Source organism: Hippocampus guttulatus, chromosome 20, assembly GCF_054856545.1.
Source record: "Hippocampus guttulatus isolate MCC_2025c chromosome 20, RoL_Hgut_1.0, whole genome shotgun sequence".
NCBI classification, from domain to species: Eukaryota; Metazoa; Chordata; class Actinopteri; order Syngnathiformes; family Syngnathidae; genus Hippocampus; species Hippocampus guttulatus.
The window spans coordinates 3,319,416-3,341,487 of NC_141280.1; the positions used below are offsets into that span (position 1 = coordinate 3,319,416).

At 46.6% G+C, this 22,072-nt stretch overlaps 1 protein-coding gene and 1 long non-coding RNA gene across 4 annotated transcripts in view; one reads left to right on the forward strand and one right to left on the reverse strand.

The window, feature by feature from the left end:
• The first annotated feature begins 235 nt into the window (after positions 1–235).
• The window catches only part of sipa1l1 (signal-induced proliferation-associated 1 like 1), a 36,334-nt gene continuing 14,497 nt past the window's right edge, over positions 236–22,072 (forward strand). For all 3 annotated transcript variants that reach the window (XM_086100436.1, XM_086100438.1, XM_086100437.1), the window contains exons 1-8: positions 236–487; positions 15,356–16,853; positions 16,945–17,167; positions 17,290–17,420; positions 17,947–18,135; positions 18,229–18,403; positions 19,001–19,104; positions 19,258–19,415. In XM_086100436.1, the coding sequence (XP_085956562.1) occupies positions 15,471–16,853; positions 16,945–17,167; positions 17,290–17,420; positions 17,947–18,135; positions 18,229–18,403; positions 19,001–19,104; positions 19,258–19,415 (2,363 nt within the window). In that variant the 5' untranslated portion in view covers positions 236–487; positions 15,356–15,470. The remainder of the gene's footprint in view (positions 488–15,355; positions 16,854–16,944; positions 17,168–17,289; positions 17,421–17,946; positions 18,136–18,228; positions 18,404–19,000; positions 19,105–19,257; positions 19,416–22,072) is intronic.
• On the reverse strand, positions 2,536–3,408 carry LOC147187553 (uncharacterized). The gene is made up of 2 exons (XR_015097687.1): positions 2,898–3,408; positions 2,536–2,777 (listed from the first exon to the last, which is right to left on the reverse strand). It is a non-coding gene; the product is annotated as an uncharacterized LOC147187553 (long non-coding RNA).

Consider the following 22,072-nt stretch of genomic DNA (forward strand, 5'->3'; position numbering starts at 1 on the left):
AGTGTTGAAAAACTTTATTGAACTCAACTTGTCGCTACAGGCTCCAACTGTTTCTGGAGATTAGGTTGCCACGGCAACATACTCCCCGTCTCCGGAGCAGGAAATCTTGACACGCGCTATTTTCTACGATATCGCGAGACTACACGGCACCCCCGTGAAACGCTCGCTTGTTCTCACGAGAGTTCACGTGTGGCCGGAGAGGCTGGTGACCTCATCGGTGGCGAGAGGCGGAGCGAATCGCTGCAACTTTGGATGAACTTCTGATTTGAACAAACCAGAGGCGGCAGGCGCAGTGCACGACCAACAGATCCAACGTTTTCACACACAAAAAAGGACTGGACGTTATTTTTGACTCGAAATCCTTATGTGCAATACATTTTTTTCCCTCGATGAACATCAGCGATCGACTGGCGAGAGTGTGAATTTGTTCCTTTTCGACCACACAAACGAAGTGAAAGGGTTGCAATGAGGTGCTGCGAATGAAAAGGTGAGTTCACGCCGACACATCTTCTAAGCACGTTTAAACGTTTTTTACCCCTAGCCTTGAGAAAAAAAACCCCGGTCCTCTTCGTTTTGAGTTTGCTTGCACGTTTCAATTTGTTTGCACTTCCTCGAGACCAAACTGAGCGGAAAAAGTTTAGCTGGGAGTCAAGGACGCTACTCTGTGATTCTACCGAGTGATTTTAAACGTACTATCTGATGAGTTGCCCGAAATATACCACCGCGTTGCATTTATATGCCTTTGAATTGACGTTTCGTCGACGAAACTACGGTTCGGCGTTTGCTTTTGCAGAGACAGGAAACATTTCCAACATTGGCCATCAAGATAGGGCCAATTGTTCTGTCCGCAACGTAAATTGGAATGGCTTGCTGCAGCCACTCCTCCGCTTTCCTGTGTGTATGTCCGTTCTTTCCCCGGGGACGATGCATCTGCCACAGGAAGATGATTTATTCATATCAGTGGGAGTCTTGTGCCGTCGCATCTTGTGTAGTGTGTTCAACGTGACTCGATTCTTGGGCATTGTGCGTTTGATCATTTGATCGAGTATTTGTATATGAGCGACTACTGTGATAAAAGTGCTGCGCAATGCAGTGGATGTTGGTGGCTGGTTTGGATGGAAGTACTCTGATGCTTAGTCTCATCAATCAAAATGGTCGACTGTGGAGGCGATTATCAGGTTTGAATGGTGACATAACCCGACATACGATTGATGGAGATCAATACTGAAGTGGGATCACTTTTTGGACATTTATTGAGCCATGCATTCGTGCACGGAAAGCTGTTACTGCACGCAATTCACATCCTTGTGCCAAGACAATCCAGCCAATGACTAGAAGGACTGGCTCACTTAAAACAGACTTAAAAAAAGACGGAAATACTGACAAATACTTAGTGACGGATGCCCACCTCTGTCAGTATGTTCAAATAGGGAATATTAAACCTAAATATTTTCACATCTTTAAGATTGGTAATTATTGAGTCATTTTGTTTCTTTTTTTAAACATTTTTAAATAGTGCAATATGTAAACGTGGAGTGTACTTCTCAAGTCCGTGCATATTCTTTTGTTGATGACTGCTTTGCAGCTATCTCTCCGTATTCTCTCCCGTGGTGCGACCGCAATTGCTTCTGTTTGCCCGACTCCACCACCCACAATTCCCTTCAATCGTCACAAAGCGACTTTCCTCATCTTTACTTCCTTCCTGTTGAGAAGGCATGCCAGGAAACTGTCTTTGTCATCATTTCTGCCTTCTTGGATCACCCTATCTCCACTAGCACTCACATTTCCTCACTCTTCTTTCTTTGTTCATTTTTGTCAATGTTTCAAACCCCCCCCCCCCCCCCCCGTTACCGTATTTAACCGTGAGGGCCACCTGTTTAAAGAATGTTTTGCTCACATGAGAAATACCAAGGTTGACAAATGTTATGCTGCAAATGATTGGCCACCTTGCTGGGAAGAATGATTCATAATTTCCTCTGATCAGGGACAGGAGGATTTTTTTTTTTCTTGATCCTTTTGAGATTTTTGGAGGTTTTATTGTACTGCCAGCAACCGTGGGTTCGGGTTGGGTTGCATGCTTCAGTTTTTTTATGTTTTGCAAGAAACACTTTTGGACGACCCAGAAATGTATTTAGGCTAATGATTTCAGAGGACAATTCTCCGTAATTGTATAACGCTGACCAAAAAAACAAACAAACCACCAGACAAGTGTCTCGCACTCAAATGTAAATTTGTTGACTTCAAATAGAGTCTCAAAAACCTTGTCTCGTAAGTCCGGGAAAGTGTAACTGTGGCCATCCAACATTGATGGAAGTGTTGCTGAAATTCCCACCAACTGCTTTGCCATCTGTTCCCCAAATCCAGGCCGAACTCTGAAATAGCTTTCTTGTTGTAGCACTTTGTCGTTATGTCGGCTGGAAGAAGAGCCGCTTCTCTTGACACCGTGATGGCTACACATGTTCAGCGGTAGCTGTAAGAGGAACTCACTAGTTACTGGATCTTTGCACCAAAATCAGCGTATTGAAGTCTTTGGGGTCGCTTACAGAACATTTATTTCCGGGAAGTATACCTTTTATGAAAAACACACATCTGCTATATGTTAATCATGAATATTGTCGTCAAGTGTTCGATCCGGGCTTGCATGAGAACGTCACAGAGACGGTAACGGTGCAACGGAGCTTTGTCATCGCAGTTGTGCTTTCAAAACTTTCTCCAACAAAGTTGACTTTTATGGCAGCGCTGCTGTTTCCAGCAGTCACTCCACTTGTCCAAGTGCTCTAATAGAGAGAAAAAAAAAGTATTTTTCCAGCAGGTCTGTATGAATTGGAATGGTATGGACATCTGTTGGATGAAACGTTCCCAAAACACCAAGAAAAGTTGTTTTCATGTAATCTTACCTCACGCGATACTCAATTGGAGACAGAAAATCCAACTCAGCGCTTATAATTCCTCTCATTGGATTGTGCGGGTGGACCTAAAAAAAGTGTCTGGTAGGCGTTCACATGCAACGTGACAAATGGCTTTTTTTTTTTTTTTCGGATTGAAATTTAAAATAATTCCGGTGTCGTCTTGATGTTCAAAAGGAAGCAAGAAAAAGAAGCGGGAGGGGAAAAGAAAATGGGGTCACAGTGCCAGCGTCTTCAACATCTGCCTCGCAGGTGGTGGAAGCAGAAACCAAAACAGGAAAGTGGCGTGCCACGACGTGGAGTGCTCACTGCAACTTGATGTTCCCTTTTGCTCATCTGAGTGGAATGGGAGGTGGGGGCCGACAGGTGATGGCCCTGCAAAGCCCAAGTTCTCTCATCTTAGATTTTTAATGGATCTCAGATTGCTGTAGAAGCCAGAAAATGGACAAAAGGCACATCGGTCACTTTGATTGAATTGCGGATTTCGCTGAGCCACGGGATGACAACGGCGTGCATAACGCATGTGGATGACGTCATAGGCCTCACCTAACATTCTCACGACGAACAACCAAATCAGTGCTCCCGTCAACCTTCATGTGAGCGCCATTGGGCTGTACGTCCGTGTGCTCCAATCTTTCGGGTGTGTATTTAACCTCTTTTAAACAGAGGCTATTGCAATATTTACGCAGCGCTGATCTGGTTAATAATTAAGAAATATACACGCCAGAAAAACCCAACTAAATGAGCTGTGTTTCTCACACATGAGACTGGAAATAACACATTTGCATATCTTCAGAGAGCCTTTTTTTTTTTTAAACAATCTTGCAAAATCTGCACATTTTTTCCCAATAACTACTCAAAATAGAATTCTAATCATGTGATCAGCAATTGGGGCTGATTCCGTAATTTTCCCGTTACTGTGAAAGATCCATCCGTTTTTTTTTTGTGTTTGTTTTGTTTTTTTTAATTTTCAAAAGTCAGCTATTGAGTCAGTTATTAGAGAACATGACATTTTTAATGCAACGCCATTTCGTCTAAAAGGGTTTGTGCTCAAATCACCCCTGCGTTGAGATTCAATGAAACGAATGTTGCCAGGCAACAAGTGCAGTCCTACTTTGGGCAAGTATTGCTTGGTAACTAACACTAATTTGTTTCCAAGATATAACATCCAGCATCGCCGCAGGGGTGAGAGTGGCTGTAACTGTTTCACCAAATCACACATTTCCGCGCTATTTTTGAGCCCATTGCGGACGCGTTGGCAGTGCTTCGCCGCAATCCCGAAGACGATCGAGTGTGTCCCGCCTCATACTTCATTTCTACTTGCATCGTAAGTTTTGAAGGTGTTGGGTCGGTGCCGGAGCGCTGTCCTCATCCGGCGATGCACCTCTGCCCGCAAATAGCCAATGGTGGGCGAGCGGGAGGCAGGAGGGAGTAGGAGGGGCGCTGTGAACAGCGCCTGCGGAGGTGGAGCTGCGTTATGTAATATTTGATGCACCCGGCTTTCCGCCGTGTTATTTAGCCCATGGGTGAAACCGTGCATGCTAAGCAAACAAATGTCTTCGCTTGTCAGACGAAATTTTGCATGATGAGGTCAATAAGCAGTGTCGGACAATATAATGAACTCATTTTGTCAAACTTCAGTTTTTTATTGGGGGGGGGGGTTAATGCAGTGATGTTTGATTGTTAACGTAGCCACGTTGCCATGACGCCACCGACATGCATCACTTAACCTTGAACGATACGCAGCCTTGTGAAGGATTCTAAATCGTGTTATCGGAATCCTTTATGCTGTTTTGTTGCACTTCGGCGTTGCAACTAAGGTCGTGAAGCGGTGTCGAAAATCAAGTCCCAAACCGGTGTTTTGTTTTGCGCGGGGAATCCCAGCACGGCCAGAATCGAGGAGTGGCTTGACCCTTTCGTTCGTTGAGCTGCGGCTCAGGAAGCTTTGCAGTGGACCTTGTCTCGAAAGGCTTTTTATCTGTTCCCCTTTGGGCCAAGCTTCACATCTGTCAAAGTGTCACAGAGCTGTCTGCTATCCTACCAACAGCCCCCAACTTTGCTTGTGTTTTATCACCGCCATTGAACATGCACTTGTCAATCTGGGTCCTTGTCTTCTGACTGATGGCCGTCATCGTCATTTGATGGCTGATCGATGATCGATACAAGTGCAAATGTTCTCTTTTCATTGACCGCTTGCCTTGCAGAATTAGGTATGTCGATGCTCCGGGACTTTTGGTCTTGGCCCCTATGCACAGGTTCCTTTTTAGTGTTTCGTGTCTCACGATTATGACCAGAAAGGCAGTTTTTCTCGCCTTAACTCGAGTGAGAGAACTGCGGAGACTTGTTCGGCACTTCGCAAGGCTCGAGAGACGGAGTATCGAACTCAACGGGGGTATCGAACGTCGAGCTTTAAAGTTTCCATTCCCTCACAAATTTCAATAAGGAAAATCATTCAATAAATATCAACCGATTATAAAGTCCGGCGGAATCACGGTCTGTCCGCGCGTCTGCCTGGAATCGTGCATTGAATTCATCGAAAAGCGTCGGTGCAGTCGATTTGAAAATCGATTTCATGAAGCGATGGTTGCCGCAACAAAATTTAAATCTGAAGTCGATCGCAAAGTGCAAAAGGTTTGCGGGTTAGGAAGAGGCGGCGGAATGCCCGCATGGCGGTGTCTGCTTTCCTTCAACAAAGTGACCATAATAACAGATGGCGTGCATCTTATTTGTGTCCGAGAGGCAAAGCAAATTGTCTCCTTCCAGTGACAAAGTCTCACCACAAGCAAAACTCGAATAGATAGTTTGAGCGCCATTACTGTTCAAGTGTTCACCCATTTTACTTTTTTTTTTTTTTTTACTGGCTGCCCGCTGACGTGAACAAAGCCAACTTTTAATCTTTTGAAGTCAAGCTTGATTCACCTTCCTCTCGCCGTCTTTTGAGAATTTCAATTCTTTGTATGATTTATAAGGGGGGGGGGGGATCTTATATTTCGCTTCAGCTTCCTTGTACAAAAATCCCAATTCCCCACTTTGCAGCGATTGCCCCCCCTGTCCCCCCCAACACAGACTCGCTCACATTTCATCTCCTAGTTGTGGGAGGGAGCAAAACGAAGGCTTTCTGTCCCCTTGATAGAGGAATGCAAAAAAAAAAAAAAAAAAAGACTTTGTAGAGAATAAGACAATCACGCTCGTTTTAATAGAGCAAAAAGAGAAGATGGGTGGCCAAAGACAAAACTGCTTACGTGGGCTCATAGAGGCTTTCAAACGATTTTCCAATGGATTCTGCAGATTAATAAGACTTTCCCGAGATTCTCTCTACTTGCTGGTTCACCCATTAAAGTGGCCCCCTTTGATCAGAATGACCTGCAAATGGAATCGAGTTACATTTAAGACCCTGTAAGTGTATTCTCCCCCCCAAAAAAAAGCTAACAAGGTCGAAATGACATCAACACTGCTCGCGTGCGCTTTTCTTCGGTACGTAGTTTGAGTTGAAGTATTTTGTGCTGGATTCAAGCATTATTGGTCCTTGTCATGTAATACAGAAACGACCCGATTCATTCTTTGCCCATTTGCTACCATCAACACGTGCTCGGACCTCCGAATGAAACGTTTCTCACCGTCTGGAAGCTTGTATTATGCTGTATGTGTACATTGCACTTTCCAATAATACCGAACTAATTCAATGGCATCATTGCTGTGGCCAAAACACGTTTTCGGATAGAAGTGACGGCTGCCGCCAAGCTCGAACGATTCAGTTTGCGAGTCACTCGATGCATCCGCGAAGACAATTGTGTTGTTTTGGAAACCGGTAAGCTGCGCTTAGTCCGCCGATCTCTCCGCCGTCGCCGTTTTGATATGACCGGACGGCCTCCTTTTCTAATGACCGGACTTGACGCCAAATGCCAGCCGCAAAATACATACGGAGACTCCGGAAGGAATTCTCCATGGAGTGTTGTCAGTAGCTGACAAAGGAGAGAAAACCTTCCCATGCATTTTGCGTCCTGCCAAACATCTGGACACTATCTGTTTTATGACCTGCAACTTGAGCGTGAGCTTGACTCTCACTCCATTCTGCCCGGGCATGATTTGTATTGTCAAGATGTCTTACCAGAAGTCAAACCAGGGAGCGCATACTTTTTAATCAAAGCCTTTAAAAAAAAAAAATGGCAGCCAAAGTCCTTTTATTATGAATTACCTTGCGCTGCTATGAGCTGTATTACAGAAAAGAAAAAAAACTCCACATTGTTTTCCGCAAAGTTTTGGAGAGCAGCACAGGCAAAGAACTCATTTGATGGTGCAGTTGTCGCCTCGCGTGTTGATTCGCCAATCAATCCATTCAAATGGATTCGGGGAGACAAAGGCCTGGAGTGAGTGGCACTCTGGTTTGAATTTTCATTCCCCTTTTTGTTGCCGTTTTGACACCGGCTTTCAGTCAGACGGTACGCGTTGTTCACTTCCGCGTGGAAGGAATTTCTCCAATTGTTTATCTTGGCTCTGGTTTATCGCGTCACACAAAGCATGCGATTAAACTGCGGCGTGCGTGCCAGTTGTATTCTGTTCGTTTATTTGCGTGCTGCAAAATCTTTTAGCTGGGACGCCCCATTCCGTTCCCGTCGCTGAGACGTTGAAGTTGTAAAACGTCAATCATATGATTGCTTCACTTTTGCAGACCATCAGATTTGAACCCGTTTTATGGTACTTTTCTAAATTCTATAGTTCGATCCAAACGATGGCCTTGCAGCTCTTGTGCCGCTTTGCTCTCGTCTGCTCTCCAAACCTCCAAATCCAGTTGGTGTCATCTGCCAGCCCTCTTTAAAGTCTTACAGTTTTCTTTGCTTTGATGCCGACTTTTGCGGTTGAAAAGTGAAGCCGGCGTAATCAGGCCTCTTAATGCGTACCTGTTGCTACCCCCCCCCCCCCCCCCCCGCCCCCTTTCCCAGGCTTGAGTGACCATGCGTTCAACTGCATCAAAGTTCAATGCCAGCGAGAGATTGTTAGCCTTCTCCCGTTACAGTGAGTACACTGTGGATGGTACGAATGGGACTACATTTATGTTCTCAATTAAGAGCAAAATGATTGATTGGTGGATTTATTTTGGCGGGGGCGATGGGAGAGTATATCTCTGGTTGTGCCGTTGCCAGCCGACTTTCCCCTTGAGAAGGTTAGCAAGCATCAGTAGGCTAATTGCTTTGCTGTAGTTAGATTGTTGATTTAAATGCAAGTTTTTTTTTTAATTTTCTGCGACTCAGGGGCCCATTTGCTTTTATGAGTGCTTTGTCTTTTTATTTGGCAAAAAAAACAAACAAGAAAAGAAGAAGACACTTAACCTGTACAGCTTGGATTTGACCTTTCATTAATCAGGTCGTGTTGGACAGTGGCCTGTTTTCGGGGGGGAGCTGTGTTCCAAGTTTGCGTCGAATGAGAGGGTTCCCCTTGAGTGGCATGAATGTCCCATTAGCGAGCCTCAGGAGTTGGTAGACGGGGGTGCAGACTGCTTCAGGTGCAAAAGATAATGCAGGTGTTGGAGAAGAGAAGCCAACTCGCCTCTGCTAGGCCTCCCGCACAACCCCTTGAGATCCAACACAAGCCCCTCACTGGAATATAAACGCGCCGTTGGCATCGAGCCGGTCGGAGACGGTGGTGATGATCCGAGTTGACTGAAATGGGCTCAAATTGTTGCAGTCATTGTTAGCAGCAGGTGACAGGTGAAAATAAGCTCACTCCTGCGAATGGTAGACCGTAAAAAGCCCCAAAAAGCCCTCGACATTGTAAAGCATGGCAATACTTTTGTTTTGGTTCTTACAGCTTGTGTGATATTATGCATGATGCCATGTTCACATATCTGAAAATGCCTTTAAAAAAGGCGCCTCATGGTGAGTAATATGTCATAATTATTTTTTTCAATTACAATTTTTTGTGCACATTTTCTTTTATGCTTATTCATCGATCCCCCCCCCCCCCCCACTCGATCATAGACACGCCCCTCTTTCCCTTCTCTTTATGGGCTTTCGGGTCAATTGTTGTGATGGTGCTGAAAAAGTGGGCGGTCCTTGTCCATTAGATTGGGAAAACAGCATGTTTTGTTCAGATAAATGCTGTTCTTCACCCTCAAAGAATTTTTTGCCCCCCCCCCCTCTCTATTCTCTTATCTCTCACCTCCTCCTCCTCCTCCTCCAGCCAGCAATGCTGCGCTACTTTCCTCCCACGCTCCCATCGACACATAGAAACAGACATGACTGTTTTGCTACAAGAATGTAAGAGAGGTGGGGGAGACATTCGATGGTGGAGAATGGAGAGGCCAGGCAACGGCGCGGCAGACGAATTTCATCCTATTGATCATGGACAGAAAAAAAAAAAAAGGACACCGAGTGATTCAGTTGCAAGTTGGGGAAGAGTGATCGAGACTTTGACATCAGACCCCTTGAAATGTAGATGTCGTCTGCTCACAAATGTTCCGAGAGAAGATTGATAAAGCTAAGCCAAGGTGGGCAAACTACGGCCCGCGGGCCGGATCTGGCCCGTTGGTGTTTTTAATCCGGCCCGCCTAGAATGGTTTGATTGTTATCATGTTAAAAACTTTCCGCAAACTGGACCGCTAATAAGAGTCGGAGAGCAGTCAAATGTGTAGAGCGTGAACAACAGGGGGCTCAGTATACATCCATGAGGAGAACCGGTGCTGAGTGTGATGATGGAGGAGAATGTTACATTATTACTGGCATACAAAGACATTGTGCTATCTTCTTTATTTTCTATTTCTATTTCTAACTTTTGGCCCGGCCCTCCACAATATTTTCTGCTTCTCATTTGGCCCCCCCCCGGAAAATAATTGCCCACCCCTGAGCTAAGCTAAGATTCAAGATGTGGTGGCGCGGATGTGCCGTAGCTTTGCTGTCTGACTCCCCGTCACGTGTTCCGACCCCCAAGTGAGTGAGCCGTGGCCTTGAAAAGTCACTTATAGCGCCGACGAAAATGCGTTTGTGTGCCGCGAGACGGCCGGCGGGGGGGCTTTTATCGTTATTACTTTGCCGCTTCGGTGGCCGACAGCGAGATGGTTGAAAAAGGACGCGGGGTAGTCGACTTGATGGAGCGACTCCTCGCCTCTTGCATCTATATCGCTCGTGCCCACGTGCCGTCTCGCTCATCTCCTCCCACATGCTCTCGTATTGAGTGGGGAATCAATCTCGCGCTCTCCCCCCTTTCTAGATCTGCCGCTCTCTCTCTCTGCCAACTCATTCTGGCCCATTCGTTATCAATCGAATACTCTTCGCTGTAGGCACAAATGAGCGTGCGCCTTTCCAGTCCTGCTGCAATCATCGCACATCCTACTCTCCTTTTCAATGGCACATCTTATCCGACGCATCCTTTTTCTGCTGTAATTGGAGGGGGATGGAGGGCGGGGGGGGGGGGGGGGATTCTGGGCGACCCGTCAGGCCCAGTGTTCATTTCAAAAACCTGTTGCTTCTACCGTCACGTCTCGTATGACAATGAACTTAAAGCAAAAGTTTTGCAAAGTCGTTTGGAATTAATGACATATTTGGTTTATCGGCAAAAATGTTGACGATCGTATTCGCAATCGAAAGCAGATGTTTGCAAATGTTTTATTTTGATTCAATGCAAAGATAATGAGTCCGCTTTCATGGAGGAAGTACAGAAGTACTGTTGAGAGTCGGGATGGGACGAGTACCGATACCATTAATGTGGGGCTGATACAGACCTTATTTCAAGGTATCGGGTTTTTGTGAGGGAACCCGATACTGGTCAGCGATACTTCAAGCACTCAGTTCGGCTCAGTGAAATGCATCCATTTGAAAAAAAACCAACAATAATAATGAAACCAAATATTCCACAGAGGAATCGCTCTCGCTTACTGAGCTACAGTATTTCATTTTATTTATTTATCTTTTTTCAATTTCTTAGTCACAAAGTCTCCCACTTGAATATTGAGCGTGACGGGCCTCGCCTCATTCGATGTGCAACCTGTCACTTCCTGAAACATAGGCAGGAAGTGGCTGAGATGTGTATCCTGTTGGAATGTGAGACTGCTCCCTCGGCTGTTGAGCTGTCAGGAAGGAGCCCCGGTTACATATTTGATGACATCAGTGCCGCGGCCTCCTCAAATAAATGTTTGCCTTCACCTCACACTTGGTGCTGTATACGTTGTGTACGTCTACGTACCGTGACGTGGCTGTGGCAAAAAAAGACAAGTTTCCCCGGATGGTTTTTTTTTTGGGGTCACTACATTGAAATAGACAACAGAAATACATCTGAGTAAGATTCTGTTATTTTGGAAGGAGTCTCTTTTTCAGTGGAGGAGCCGTTGCCCTTCCCCACTCCTCACTTCAAGTTAAAGCACAATAAGCACTTGTAGAGTTTATTTCTCAGCAAAGTCTATTTTCACTTATTTTTATGTTGTACTGTATTTCTTTTCAACCACACATTCATTCAAATGAGAGACAATCTAGATATCGTAAAATGTAAACGCAACAAGTTGGAGTCTGGAACGGATTAATTGCATTTCCATTCATTTCAATGGGAAAAATGTACCTTGATTTATGAACCTTTGGTTTTACAAATGGGGTCACGGAATCAAATGCGTTTGTAAATTGAGTTGCAACTGTGTGTGTGTGTGCGTGTGTGTGTAACTTTGGTTCCTTCCAGTTCATCTTATTTATTCGGCACGCAGTCATCTGCTTCGTATCATTTTGAGTCCACATGCACTGTAGTGCGACGTGTGCACTTCTTCCAGCCCTACACACTCCTCTTCTCTCTGCAGTGCTGTTCCAACTCGCATTCCCACGCAGAATGTGCCAGTTTGGACATCAGCGCCTCACTTTCCATGCAGTCATCCAACTCAAAAGAAACAAGTCACCTGCTATTCTGTCTGCGCCTAATTTTCCAACCAGTAGTAGACCTGATGAGATCTCATCTTTGCCAGGCCGTGCAAAATAAGTTTGCATATTGTTGCGGAATTCATGGCATATTTCTCTTTTTGAAGGCCCGCCCAACTTCGTATACATGCTCTATCCCCATTACCTTCATTTATCCTCTTTGCTCAAGTTCCTCCCCCTCATGTTCTCTGCAGCAGCTCCCCATCTCAATGTTAATTACACCCAAGCCTCTTTTCCCTATTATTCACCACTCGATACTGCTATTTCTGTCATCCTCTGTGCCATGCCTGATTTAGCTGTTCGCAGTAAGGGTCCGCATTGGCTGTTGAGGCGAAGGGGAGGTCTGCGCGCGGGGGGGGTTGCCGTGCATGTACAACAAACGGCTGTGAGGCGTCACCTGATTGGCACAGATTAGAGGGCTCTTCGGCGGTTGTGCGGAGGAGGCTCTTGCTTCATCGCCGCGGTGACGGCACAGCCCGACCGAATGTGCTCGCCTTCATCTCCATCAGTTTAATGGCTTTCCTTCTCCTGATTGTCATTTGATGGACCGTTTTTTTTTTTTTTTTGGTCATAATCTAGTTAGGATATTAGGTTCGAGCCTCTTTGGCTAATGAACGTCAAGACAAATTGTATTTCTATTAGCCAAATATGTCACGGTCAATAGATTGGAGCGTCTCAGGAAAAGATACCGCCGCACCCCCCTTTCGTGAGGTTTGTCAAAGGGTGCGTCAGACGAGCGTTTTTCATCAAATTCCAAACCAAATGAAGTCTGTGGATGTTCTCCGTGTTCATTTCTGCCTGGCTAGGCAACCAGTGGTGCATTTCCAATTGAAATTGTGTTGATTAAGAAACGTGAGGGGAAGATTGTCATCACATGGGGGATGACATGAGAAATGCAGTCCAAGGAAGCTGTCAAAATGTTATTTATTGGCTGTAAATGAGTAAAGAAACGAGCTTTAACGTTGTGTACTATTATTAGCTGCTTGCGGCGGAAGAAATAAAACCCTTCCGTTGTCGATCAACCTTGAGTTGGATGACGCCGTTGCCATTTGTGTCCTTTTTTTTGTTTCTTCCCTGTGGCCTTCAAACACTAAATTGCACTTCCTGTACCTTGATGTTCACGGCACTCTAAATGACACCTCTGCCTTTTTTCTCTCTTTATCATCATCATCATCTCTTTTTCATTTCCACTTTTCTACATGTTGGCGCTGGCAAGCATTCAAAACTTTGTTTCTGACTTGGCACAGATGCGGTCGGCGCAGCAGTACAAGTAACCGAGAGTTGTGTAGATTTTTATTTTTATTTTTTCAGGAAATATGGATTTTCAAAGTACAGGTAACTCTTGCGTAACACAAAACCTACACCAGCAGTTGCATAAAGTCACCTCTTTCGGCCTCAGTCAGCCATACAGGGCAGACCCGACGTCACACATCTAAGCTCAACAGGGAGCAGTTCGGGGGGAGGGGGTGGGGCATTTATCTTGCCGCACAATTACACTTTCACTTTGAAAAGCTCTGAGCCGAAACTCCGTCACTTGGGTCGTCTGCTACATTGCAGCTTTCAAAGAGAATAATGTTTGATTTATTTTCCGCCCTTCCTTATCTTCCTCTATTTCCTCCCCTGCATTCAGACATGCTGAGATGAAACGCCGTGTGGCTTTTAAGTGGCTGGAGCTTTAATAACGCAACTTAGTGTTTCCGTTTGCCATGAGGTGGTTGAAATATCTGCCTTTTTTTTTTTTTAAACATTTCGTGGTAGGGGGGCCGGTGAGTGAATTTAAAGCTGCCATCTCCTCTTTAACACCGCATGTGATGATTCTTTTGTAGTCATGGCTCCAACTATGTAAAAAATGTAGCTCGCTCGAGGGAAAAATAATGCCCACCCCCCGAGGTTTCTTAATGTCTTTTGATTTCTTGTGGGCTCGCTACGATGTGGACTAGACAGGCTAAATTGGAGTGAAAAATCCCTCACGGTTCAAGACACGACTTGGCTAGACTCAAATTGACTCACCAGTTAGTGTGGGAATATCTTTTAGGTGGACCAGGTGTAAAACTGCCAAAGGTTAAGCAGAATGAAGGGAACTCACTCGACACGGTGCGTGACACATTCTTGTTTACTGAATTGATTCATTCCTCATTTGTTCTTTCGTAACCCGAAAATTGGCTCTTCAACCTTGTTTACTTTCAGGGTTTTGCATTTCTTCGACCTGAACAGCTGTTGTGTGAACAGATACTATGTTTGGACAACGCGCTGCTAAATAACCAATGTTCAAACTGAGAAAAACCAAACAATTCAATTGTGGTCGACTGCTCATTTTGCTTAGCGCTCTTGTTTCTCACGTTTCCTGCACTTATTTCGTAATCATCAGGTGTTTGTCAATCATTGCTGTCAGATGCAATGATGCCCATCAAGGCACAACATTGGACGGCAGCCAAAAACAACATAAGCAAGCGTGAGTGAAGGAATGATATCGCCGCCATAACAGTAACAGGACCATAAAATGGACAGGAAATCAAATCTCGCATGCAGTACGTACCGAAGCACTCTGGCTCCGCGCCAGGTAGGGTGCCGTGTTTAAAAATTCATTTGGCAAGTGCATGTTTTCCCTTCCGTGACGCTCGCTTGAGTTTGAACACTCTTTCAACATATTTTGCAATCAACTCTTTGTTACTCACTGTCTGACGCTGCAAACCTGAACCAATTCCAAATGACTGACGAAATGGCGCCTCGTGTAAACGCTGCGTGTCAGCGGGCTACGGAAGCAGCTAACGGGAAAGTCTTATATGAAGTAATAACGGCAATAATGTCGTATATGAAGTGCATTGGAACTGATTTCTTGGTAATAATCAAATGAGGAGGGAAGAAGAGCATGAAAAGTTAAAGGGTAACGTATATTAGTCCAACATTGATCTATCGCCCTCTGCTGTCCACTTCAATTGACATCAAAGTGCCCTCGGTCTCACTTGTCACATGTCACCTGTTTTCTGAGTTGGGTCATGTGACGTTGGCAATGCACCTCTGCAAATAATCACAACATTTCACATCGACTGATCAACTCGCGAGATGATTTAAATCTATTTGTAGCCTTTGAGGTTTCATATGATCTCCGTCTCGAACCTGAAAGGCTCGTTTAACATATCAAATGATTCAACGCCGCGTCTCTCGCTCAGGCACCACGCACGCGTTCAGCGACACCCGGCAACAAATGGGCACGACTTACCTTTGAGGTTGAAGCTACCGGCTTCAAACGCTGTTTTATGCCAAACCTCGGTTGGAGCAGAAAAATCTAACAGAATTGGAAGATGCAATTTTGTTTGATATTGATATTGTTCACGAGTCAAAAATATATTTGGTACTATTAATTTAGTCCTTGAAAGTTACTCACTGGCTTCTGAAGAAACGTCAATGTACCACTTCATGCAGTATTAACATTCTCCTGTTAGCTCTTGTATTTAAATGTCATGATTGCTGACCTATACAGACTGTCGTAGCTTTTGAATGACTCTTGATTGTCTGAAGGGCTTGCTAAAGAACCTAAAAGGTTTTCGTTCTAATTTGCAGGGCGAAATGTGTTTTCAAGGGTCGTCACTTCTGTCTGTGGGCATTATGTTAAACCCGATCTAAAATTCAACAAGACCCCACCTGTACCCTCCCAATCCCCCCCCGGACCTCAATAATGACCAGTCTCAAGCGATCCCAGACGGAGCGCTCTGTTGGAGGCTCGGTGCCAGCCACCGATGAGTTCTACACTCGCCGTTTGCGTCTGCCCAACGGAGGGGCGCCACCGCCCCGCAGTGAGAGTGCACACATTTCTTCCTCTTCCAACACCGGCAACAACCCGGGAGTCCCTAAGATGGGAGTCCGGGCTCGAGTGGCTGACTGGCCCCCGAGAAAAGACGGGGGTGCAGGAGGCGTGTGGCACATCACAGTGGAAACGGACTCGCCCAGCTCCACGACCACCAGCTCCTCCGGATCCGGAAGCGGAGATCGAGAAAGACTTGTGGGAAGCGGCGGCGGTGGCGGTGGAGGAGGGGCTGTCTCAGCCGTCACGGCTCACAGTAATTTGTCAGCCAAGCTGGGGCATCTCATCAGCCCTCAAGACTCGTCCATGCTCCGCAATATCCAGAACACGCTGAAGAACAAGATGCAGATGAAGGGAAAGGACAACCGTTTTTTGTCACCCGACGGCTATCTCGGGTCACCCCGGAAGGGGATGAAACGCATCCGTCAGCGGAGTAACAGTGACATCACGATAAGTGAACTGGACGTGGATGGTAATGAGGGCTGGTCTTTCTCCGGGTGGACTCCCATGCACCGGGAGTACGGCAGCACGTCATCCATAGACAAGCACGGGGTCTCGGGCGAGAGTTTTTTTGACATGCTCAAAGGATATCAGTCATCTGAGGCCCCAGATCAACGAAGCCCCGCACCGGAAAGGCTAACCGAGCTGCTTACTGTTGCCCCCGTGAAACAGACCGCCCTGGATTTGCCCGACGGCTCCTTGGGCGCCGCCAGAGGCAGTCCCGCCAGTCGTCTGAAAGAACGAGAGAAGCACTTGAAAAGGAGGTCCAAGTCCGAGACGGGTGGAGAGTCAATATTCCGCAAGTTGCGCAGCGTGAAGGTAGAGGGGGACACTTCGAGGGCCGGCTCAGATGCCGAGGATGGAAGTAAAGGGGATGAGAGTTTACCCCCTCCTAAACCGTGGATGTGCCAAAAAGGCTTTGCCCATTTCGACATCAATTCCTTACTCTTTGACCTCAACGAGGTCATCCAAAGCCGGCAATCGGGAGCCAAACGCAAGAACACCACGACGGGCGCGTCGGCCGCCGCCGCCGCTTCCGCTTCGGCCACGTCGTCCCTCTCCTCCAGTCAGAGCGCGGTGTATGGATCGCCCTGCGGCTCACAAGAAGAACTGAGCAAGGAGGGCTTAGGAGGTCATGGGACCAACCCGGCCTTGGACCCGGGTGACGACAAGAGCAACGACCTCGTGCTCAGCTGCCCGTGTTTCAGGAATGAGATCGGCGGCGAGGGTGAGAGAAACATTGCTCCCGCGAAACAGGTAAAGCATGGCCGCTACCCAGAGGGATGACCCGAGAGATACGGTAAGCGGTTAAGTGAGCTTCGTGTTTCTTTGTCTTGACGCTTTGTAGCAGGGCAGCATCGGAAGTGGCGGCGGCTCCGGCAATTCTAGCAGCAGTCCGGAAGAAGGCCCGTTGGAGGCCACGCTGACGAGCCATTTTACCAATGCCGGCGTGGCGGTCCTGGAGGCCACGAAAGACGGCCCCAGTCAACATGCCGATCGGTCCAAAAGATACATCGTGGAACATGTTGACCTCGGAGCCTATTACTATCGAAAGTACTTCTACCTCCGAGGTAAGCAAAATGTCCCCGCAGGCGCTTCATTTTGTCTTCTCAGTGGTCCGCATTGCTTTTACCCTTGACTTGTTTCCAATGAATCTCGACCTACTTATGTGTTTCCTCCCTGACTTCTCTAGAACACTGGAACTACTTAGGAGTGGACGAGAATTTAGGCCCCGTGGCGGTGAGTCTCAGGAGGGAGAAGCTGGAGGAACACAAGGAGCACGGACAGCAGTACAACTACAGGGTCATTTTTCGAACCAGTGAGGTAAAATTTCTTTTGATGGCGGTGCGGGCACCCGCAGCGGCTCCTCTTGTTATATGTTGTGAGAGGGAAGAAATTTCATCTGTGTTGACAATAAAGTTGGAGTTGATACTTGATAAATGGAGATGCAGGTTTTTTTTTGGGCATCCATCTTTTTCTTCTCTAATCTATGGACCAAGATGAACATCAACCTGTTTGTTTTTTGGAGAGGCTAATATGAAGGAATCTGGTTGTTAGCCAGAGGAACTTGCTAGGCCACCTTAGCTTGTCCAAGCTAACATTCCCGAAGAGCCTGGATCTTACCCTAATGCCAGTTCCTATGAAATAGATCTGTCTGTTGCTTCCCGGCAAGAGGTAACGCTCCCCGATAGACGCACACTCGGTGCCAGAGATCTTGTTGTCACTCCCTCGGGTGAACGCCCACCTACCAGCTTCTCCTTCAGCCTTCATCTGCGAAGGACCGAGTTGTGCCATTTCACAGCTGAGCATGACAAAAATTTGTTTGTTTTCCCCGTTTTGTCGTGTCCAGTTAAACACCCTGCGCGGCTCCATCGTGGAAGATGCAGTACCTTCCACGTCGAAACACGGTTTAGCAAGAGGCCTGCCCCTCAAAGAAGTCTTGGAGTACCTGGTGCCCGAGCTCAACGTTCACTGCCTGCGCCTGGCACTCAACACGCCCAAGGTCACCGAGCAGCTGATGAAGTTGGACGAGCAGGGGGTAAAAGAGCACCACCTTTGAGTTTTCTCATAAACGGCACCGCCAATCACGAGAGCGCAATCCGTGACGTGGGTGCTGTTGTTCCCAACGCAGCTAAGTTTCCAGCGCAAAGTGGGAGTGATGTACTGCATGTCAGGCCAGAGCAGCGAGGAGGAAATGTACAACAACGAATCAGCCGGTCCAGCGCTGGAGGAGTTTCTTCATCTTCTCGGGGAGAGGGTTCGACTCAAAGGCTTTTCAAAGTACCGGGCCCAACTGGACGCCAAAAGTATGGACCGACCATGCGAACTCTTCACCGCATTCATACCGTGTTCCCGGGGAATTGAATCAGTCTCACGGTAATTGTGGGAATGATTCGCCGGTCCCTTTCGGAGAGCCGTTCTGGGTGGAACACAATGACGTCGATGGGTGACAAAATGAGCAGGGGGGCGTTTTGGTTTCAACGCAAAGGGGGGGGGGCAGTGAGTCTCGGTTGTCAGACAACTGTGGAATGTCAGAGGAGTCAAATAGTTGAAGCCAAACTTTGATCGTGGGTGAGCGATACTGCTTTGTTGCTTTGAATGGGAATCGACTGAATCAAGCACACCCGTACAAATCAAACGATTTACTTCAATAGCTTTTTAGATGACTTAAAAGCATTTTCACAGCCCATCGTCATCATCGTCACCGCCGTTGTTGTTATTACAACGATAAATCGCTTCAAAGAAAATGCAATTGAATTGACTCGGAAAAGTTTTTCATTTATTTATTTATTTTAAATCAAACAACTTCCGTAATAGCCTGCGCTTGTGTTCTCATTTCCTCGTCGTATTACCGTTTTGCGGAGAAGGATTGGCAATTTCACGCTCACTTGTGTTTCTTTCAGCTGACTCAACGGGCACTCACTCCTTGTATACGACGCACAAGGATTACGAGCTCATGTTCCATGTGTCCACCATGCTTCCTTATACGCCCAACAACAAACAGCAAGTAAGTATGCCTTTCTTCCCCCCCCCCCCCCCCCCCCACATCAAATAAACAACACCATTGTACGGAGGTGGCTCATATAATTGTCTTACAGTTTCAATCACGACTCATTTTCACGTCAATCTCGTTTCCACTCTCGCTCCTGAACCTTTCCAGCTGCTGCGGAAGCGCCACATCGGGAATGACATCGTCACCATTGTATTCCAGGAACCTGGGGCGCTCCCGTTCACCCCCAAAAACATTCGCTCGCACTTCCAACATGTCTTTGTGGTCGTGCGGGCGCACAACCCTTGTTCTGACAATACCGCCTACAGGTGAGAAATGCGCATCCGTGTCGGGATCCCCCCCCCCCCCCCCCGCTCCGTTGCTTAGCAACGCTGCTCATCGACTAGGAACATTGTCGTCTTTCCTGCCGTGACAGAGTTGAAGTAGGAATGTTTCACGTCTTATGAAATCTTTTTTTTTTTTTCATATACAAATTTTTGTAATTGGCATGTTTATCCTGTATGGCATGTTCATGTTTTTACATCTATCAATTTTCGAACTGTATTTGTTATACATCGTAGTAGGCGGCCATTTTATTGGAAATGGTTACGACGAACTACCGTTCTGACGTACGGATTAGTTATGTTTCTCGAGGTACCTTGTAGCGAGGTTCGACTGTATAATATGCCAGCCGAGGGGCATTTTTCAGACACAATGAATGCCTTGCGCCATCCGTTTCCTCTTTCAAATTGCCGTGAAGGGCAAAATATTCTTTGGTTATTCCTTTTTATGTCTTATCTGTTTTCATCCCGCAGTGCTCCTTTGACCGTCGTTTTAATGGGCGCTTTAATTGCTCTCTGAGCACATTGTGTTAGTTCTTAATTGTATCCCGTGGGGCCGCTCGGTTCCTTAGCAACAACATACGCATGAATGAAGCGGCTATATAGCAAGAGCGGCAATCGCTGAGCCAGTGTTCCTCCATCGCCTCCTGCGACCCACTGATGTGAATTCCGTTGCCTGAAGTGAAAACTTTGGGATGATGAAACGAGTTTGAAAACGACCGTAGCCTTTCGTCGTCCGCACATCGGAGCCTCCTACTGCACTCGGCATCGGCGTGTTTTGTCTTTTGCTCAGTAGGCAGCGGGATTGTGGACACTGGAAGTCCGCAACTGCCCACACGCTACAAATGTTTGAGAGCTAAAATCGCCGAAACCGCAGGAGCGCGGACGGACTCTTTTGATCCGCTTCTGGCGAGCCTCCTTGCTCGGTGACCTCGCGGTCGCCTCGCCGGCGTAGTAATTTGCGCCGCCGCATTCTTGTCCTTCTCCCCTGACCGTCACCCTTTAAGTTGACACTCTCTCGCTCGCCCGTCTTCTCATTATGGTTTTCGCAGCATGCTTTTCCCTCCCCTTCACCGTCCGGCATGAGTCACGGGTCTTTGGTTGACTGTCTCACAGGTGTTGGAGTACAAGTGCTTTGAGAGCTCCAGTTTGGGCGTATTGAGCGATGGTTGTTATGATGAAGTGGATTCGGGGGCCAATTTTCGTAGGGGGAGTATCTGCGCAGCCTGCCCGCAGACCACTTTGGCCGTCCCCACTTCAACGTGCCCCCCTTCGTGATTCGTTTGTTATGTGCGCGTTCTATTGGACGCTTGGCCGTTGTCGATTTGCGGTTCGGCTGCGACGGAAATGTTCAATTCGAGGAACAATAGCGAATACTTTGGTTCCAGTTGGATAATGAATGCCTTCCCCCCAGTAGGAAAGCTAAATGTGGCCTCAAAATGACCATTTTTACTGTGACATCTGCGACACCCACGCCTCGTGGTAGTTTCCTCGCAGTAGATGCCGAAACTGCGCTGCCCAATACATGCAAAAAATGGCGTGGCATCTGTAAAGCTGAAATTCAACATGGGCTCTTTAAAAAAAAGTCAAATATTGACCCTGACCGGGTTATGATATTTTGGGATTTTTCATTATAGTACGTCTTGATTGTGTTTTGACTTTTTTTTTTCCATTTGTGTTAATATAATATAATGGTAATGTTAAAAACAAAGGATATTATCGCTATGACTGTAGTTTGTACCGATAGTTTCATTCATGGAAAATGTCATAGCTTTTAGTTTTCATTTAGTTAAAGCACTGACATTTTTGTTTGTTTTTTTTTAAATTTAGCTTTGGGGGAGGGGGGGTGTTCATTACTTTTCGTTCACTCTCGTAACCTTGACGCTGGCATGAAAAGTGTTTCCGTCGCGAAAGGAATGTGAGTTTAATACAAATAAGGTGCCTTTCCCTGATAGAAATCCCAGGCCACTACCTGCCCGATACTGTTCTCGACCTTGACGATATTCTTTGTAAAAATTCAAAGAACATCCAGCTTCACATTTACTCCTCTCGGATTGATTGTGGTTTGGTTACAAAGATATTGAAACGGGCAATGAATGACACTCCGGAGACTGCGATCGCTTTGTCATTTCAAAAGCACGGTCCAGGGCAGAGGTGGGCAAACTATGGCCCGCGGGCCAAATCCGGCCCGTTGGTCTTTTTAATCCGGCCCGCCGAAGGTTGGTACACAATTAAGGTTCGATGTTAACAACTGCATTCATTTCATTTGGACTTGTAATTACAGGCATTTCAACGCCAGGTGGCACAGTTACTTGAAGTTGCAGAGCATAGGGAGGAAGGGGGAGGCGATACGGAAGCCCGCAGTAGCGCCAAGTCAAGCAAATCCCGTTCGATACGACGGAATAATGTACTCTTAAAGTCTGAAAAACGTACCAAAAAATGCAAAATAATGCTTTTTAAATAAAGAAATCCAATTAATATTATGTCAAATTTCGTTCACCCTTTTGATCCGGCCCTCCATAATATTTTCTGGTTCTCATGTGGCCCTATGCAAAAAATAATTGCCCACCCCTGGTCCAGGGTGATGCCAGATGTTTGCTTCAATCAGACGCGAGGTCTGCTGCGTTCGGCTGCCGACTTAGGAA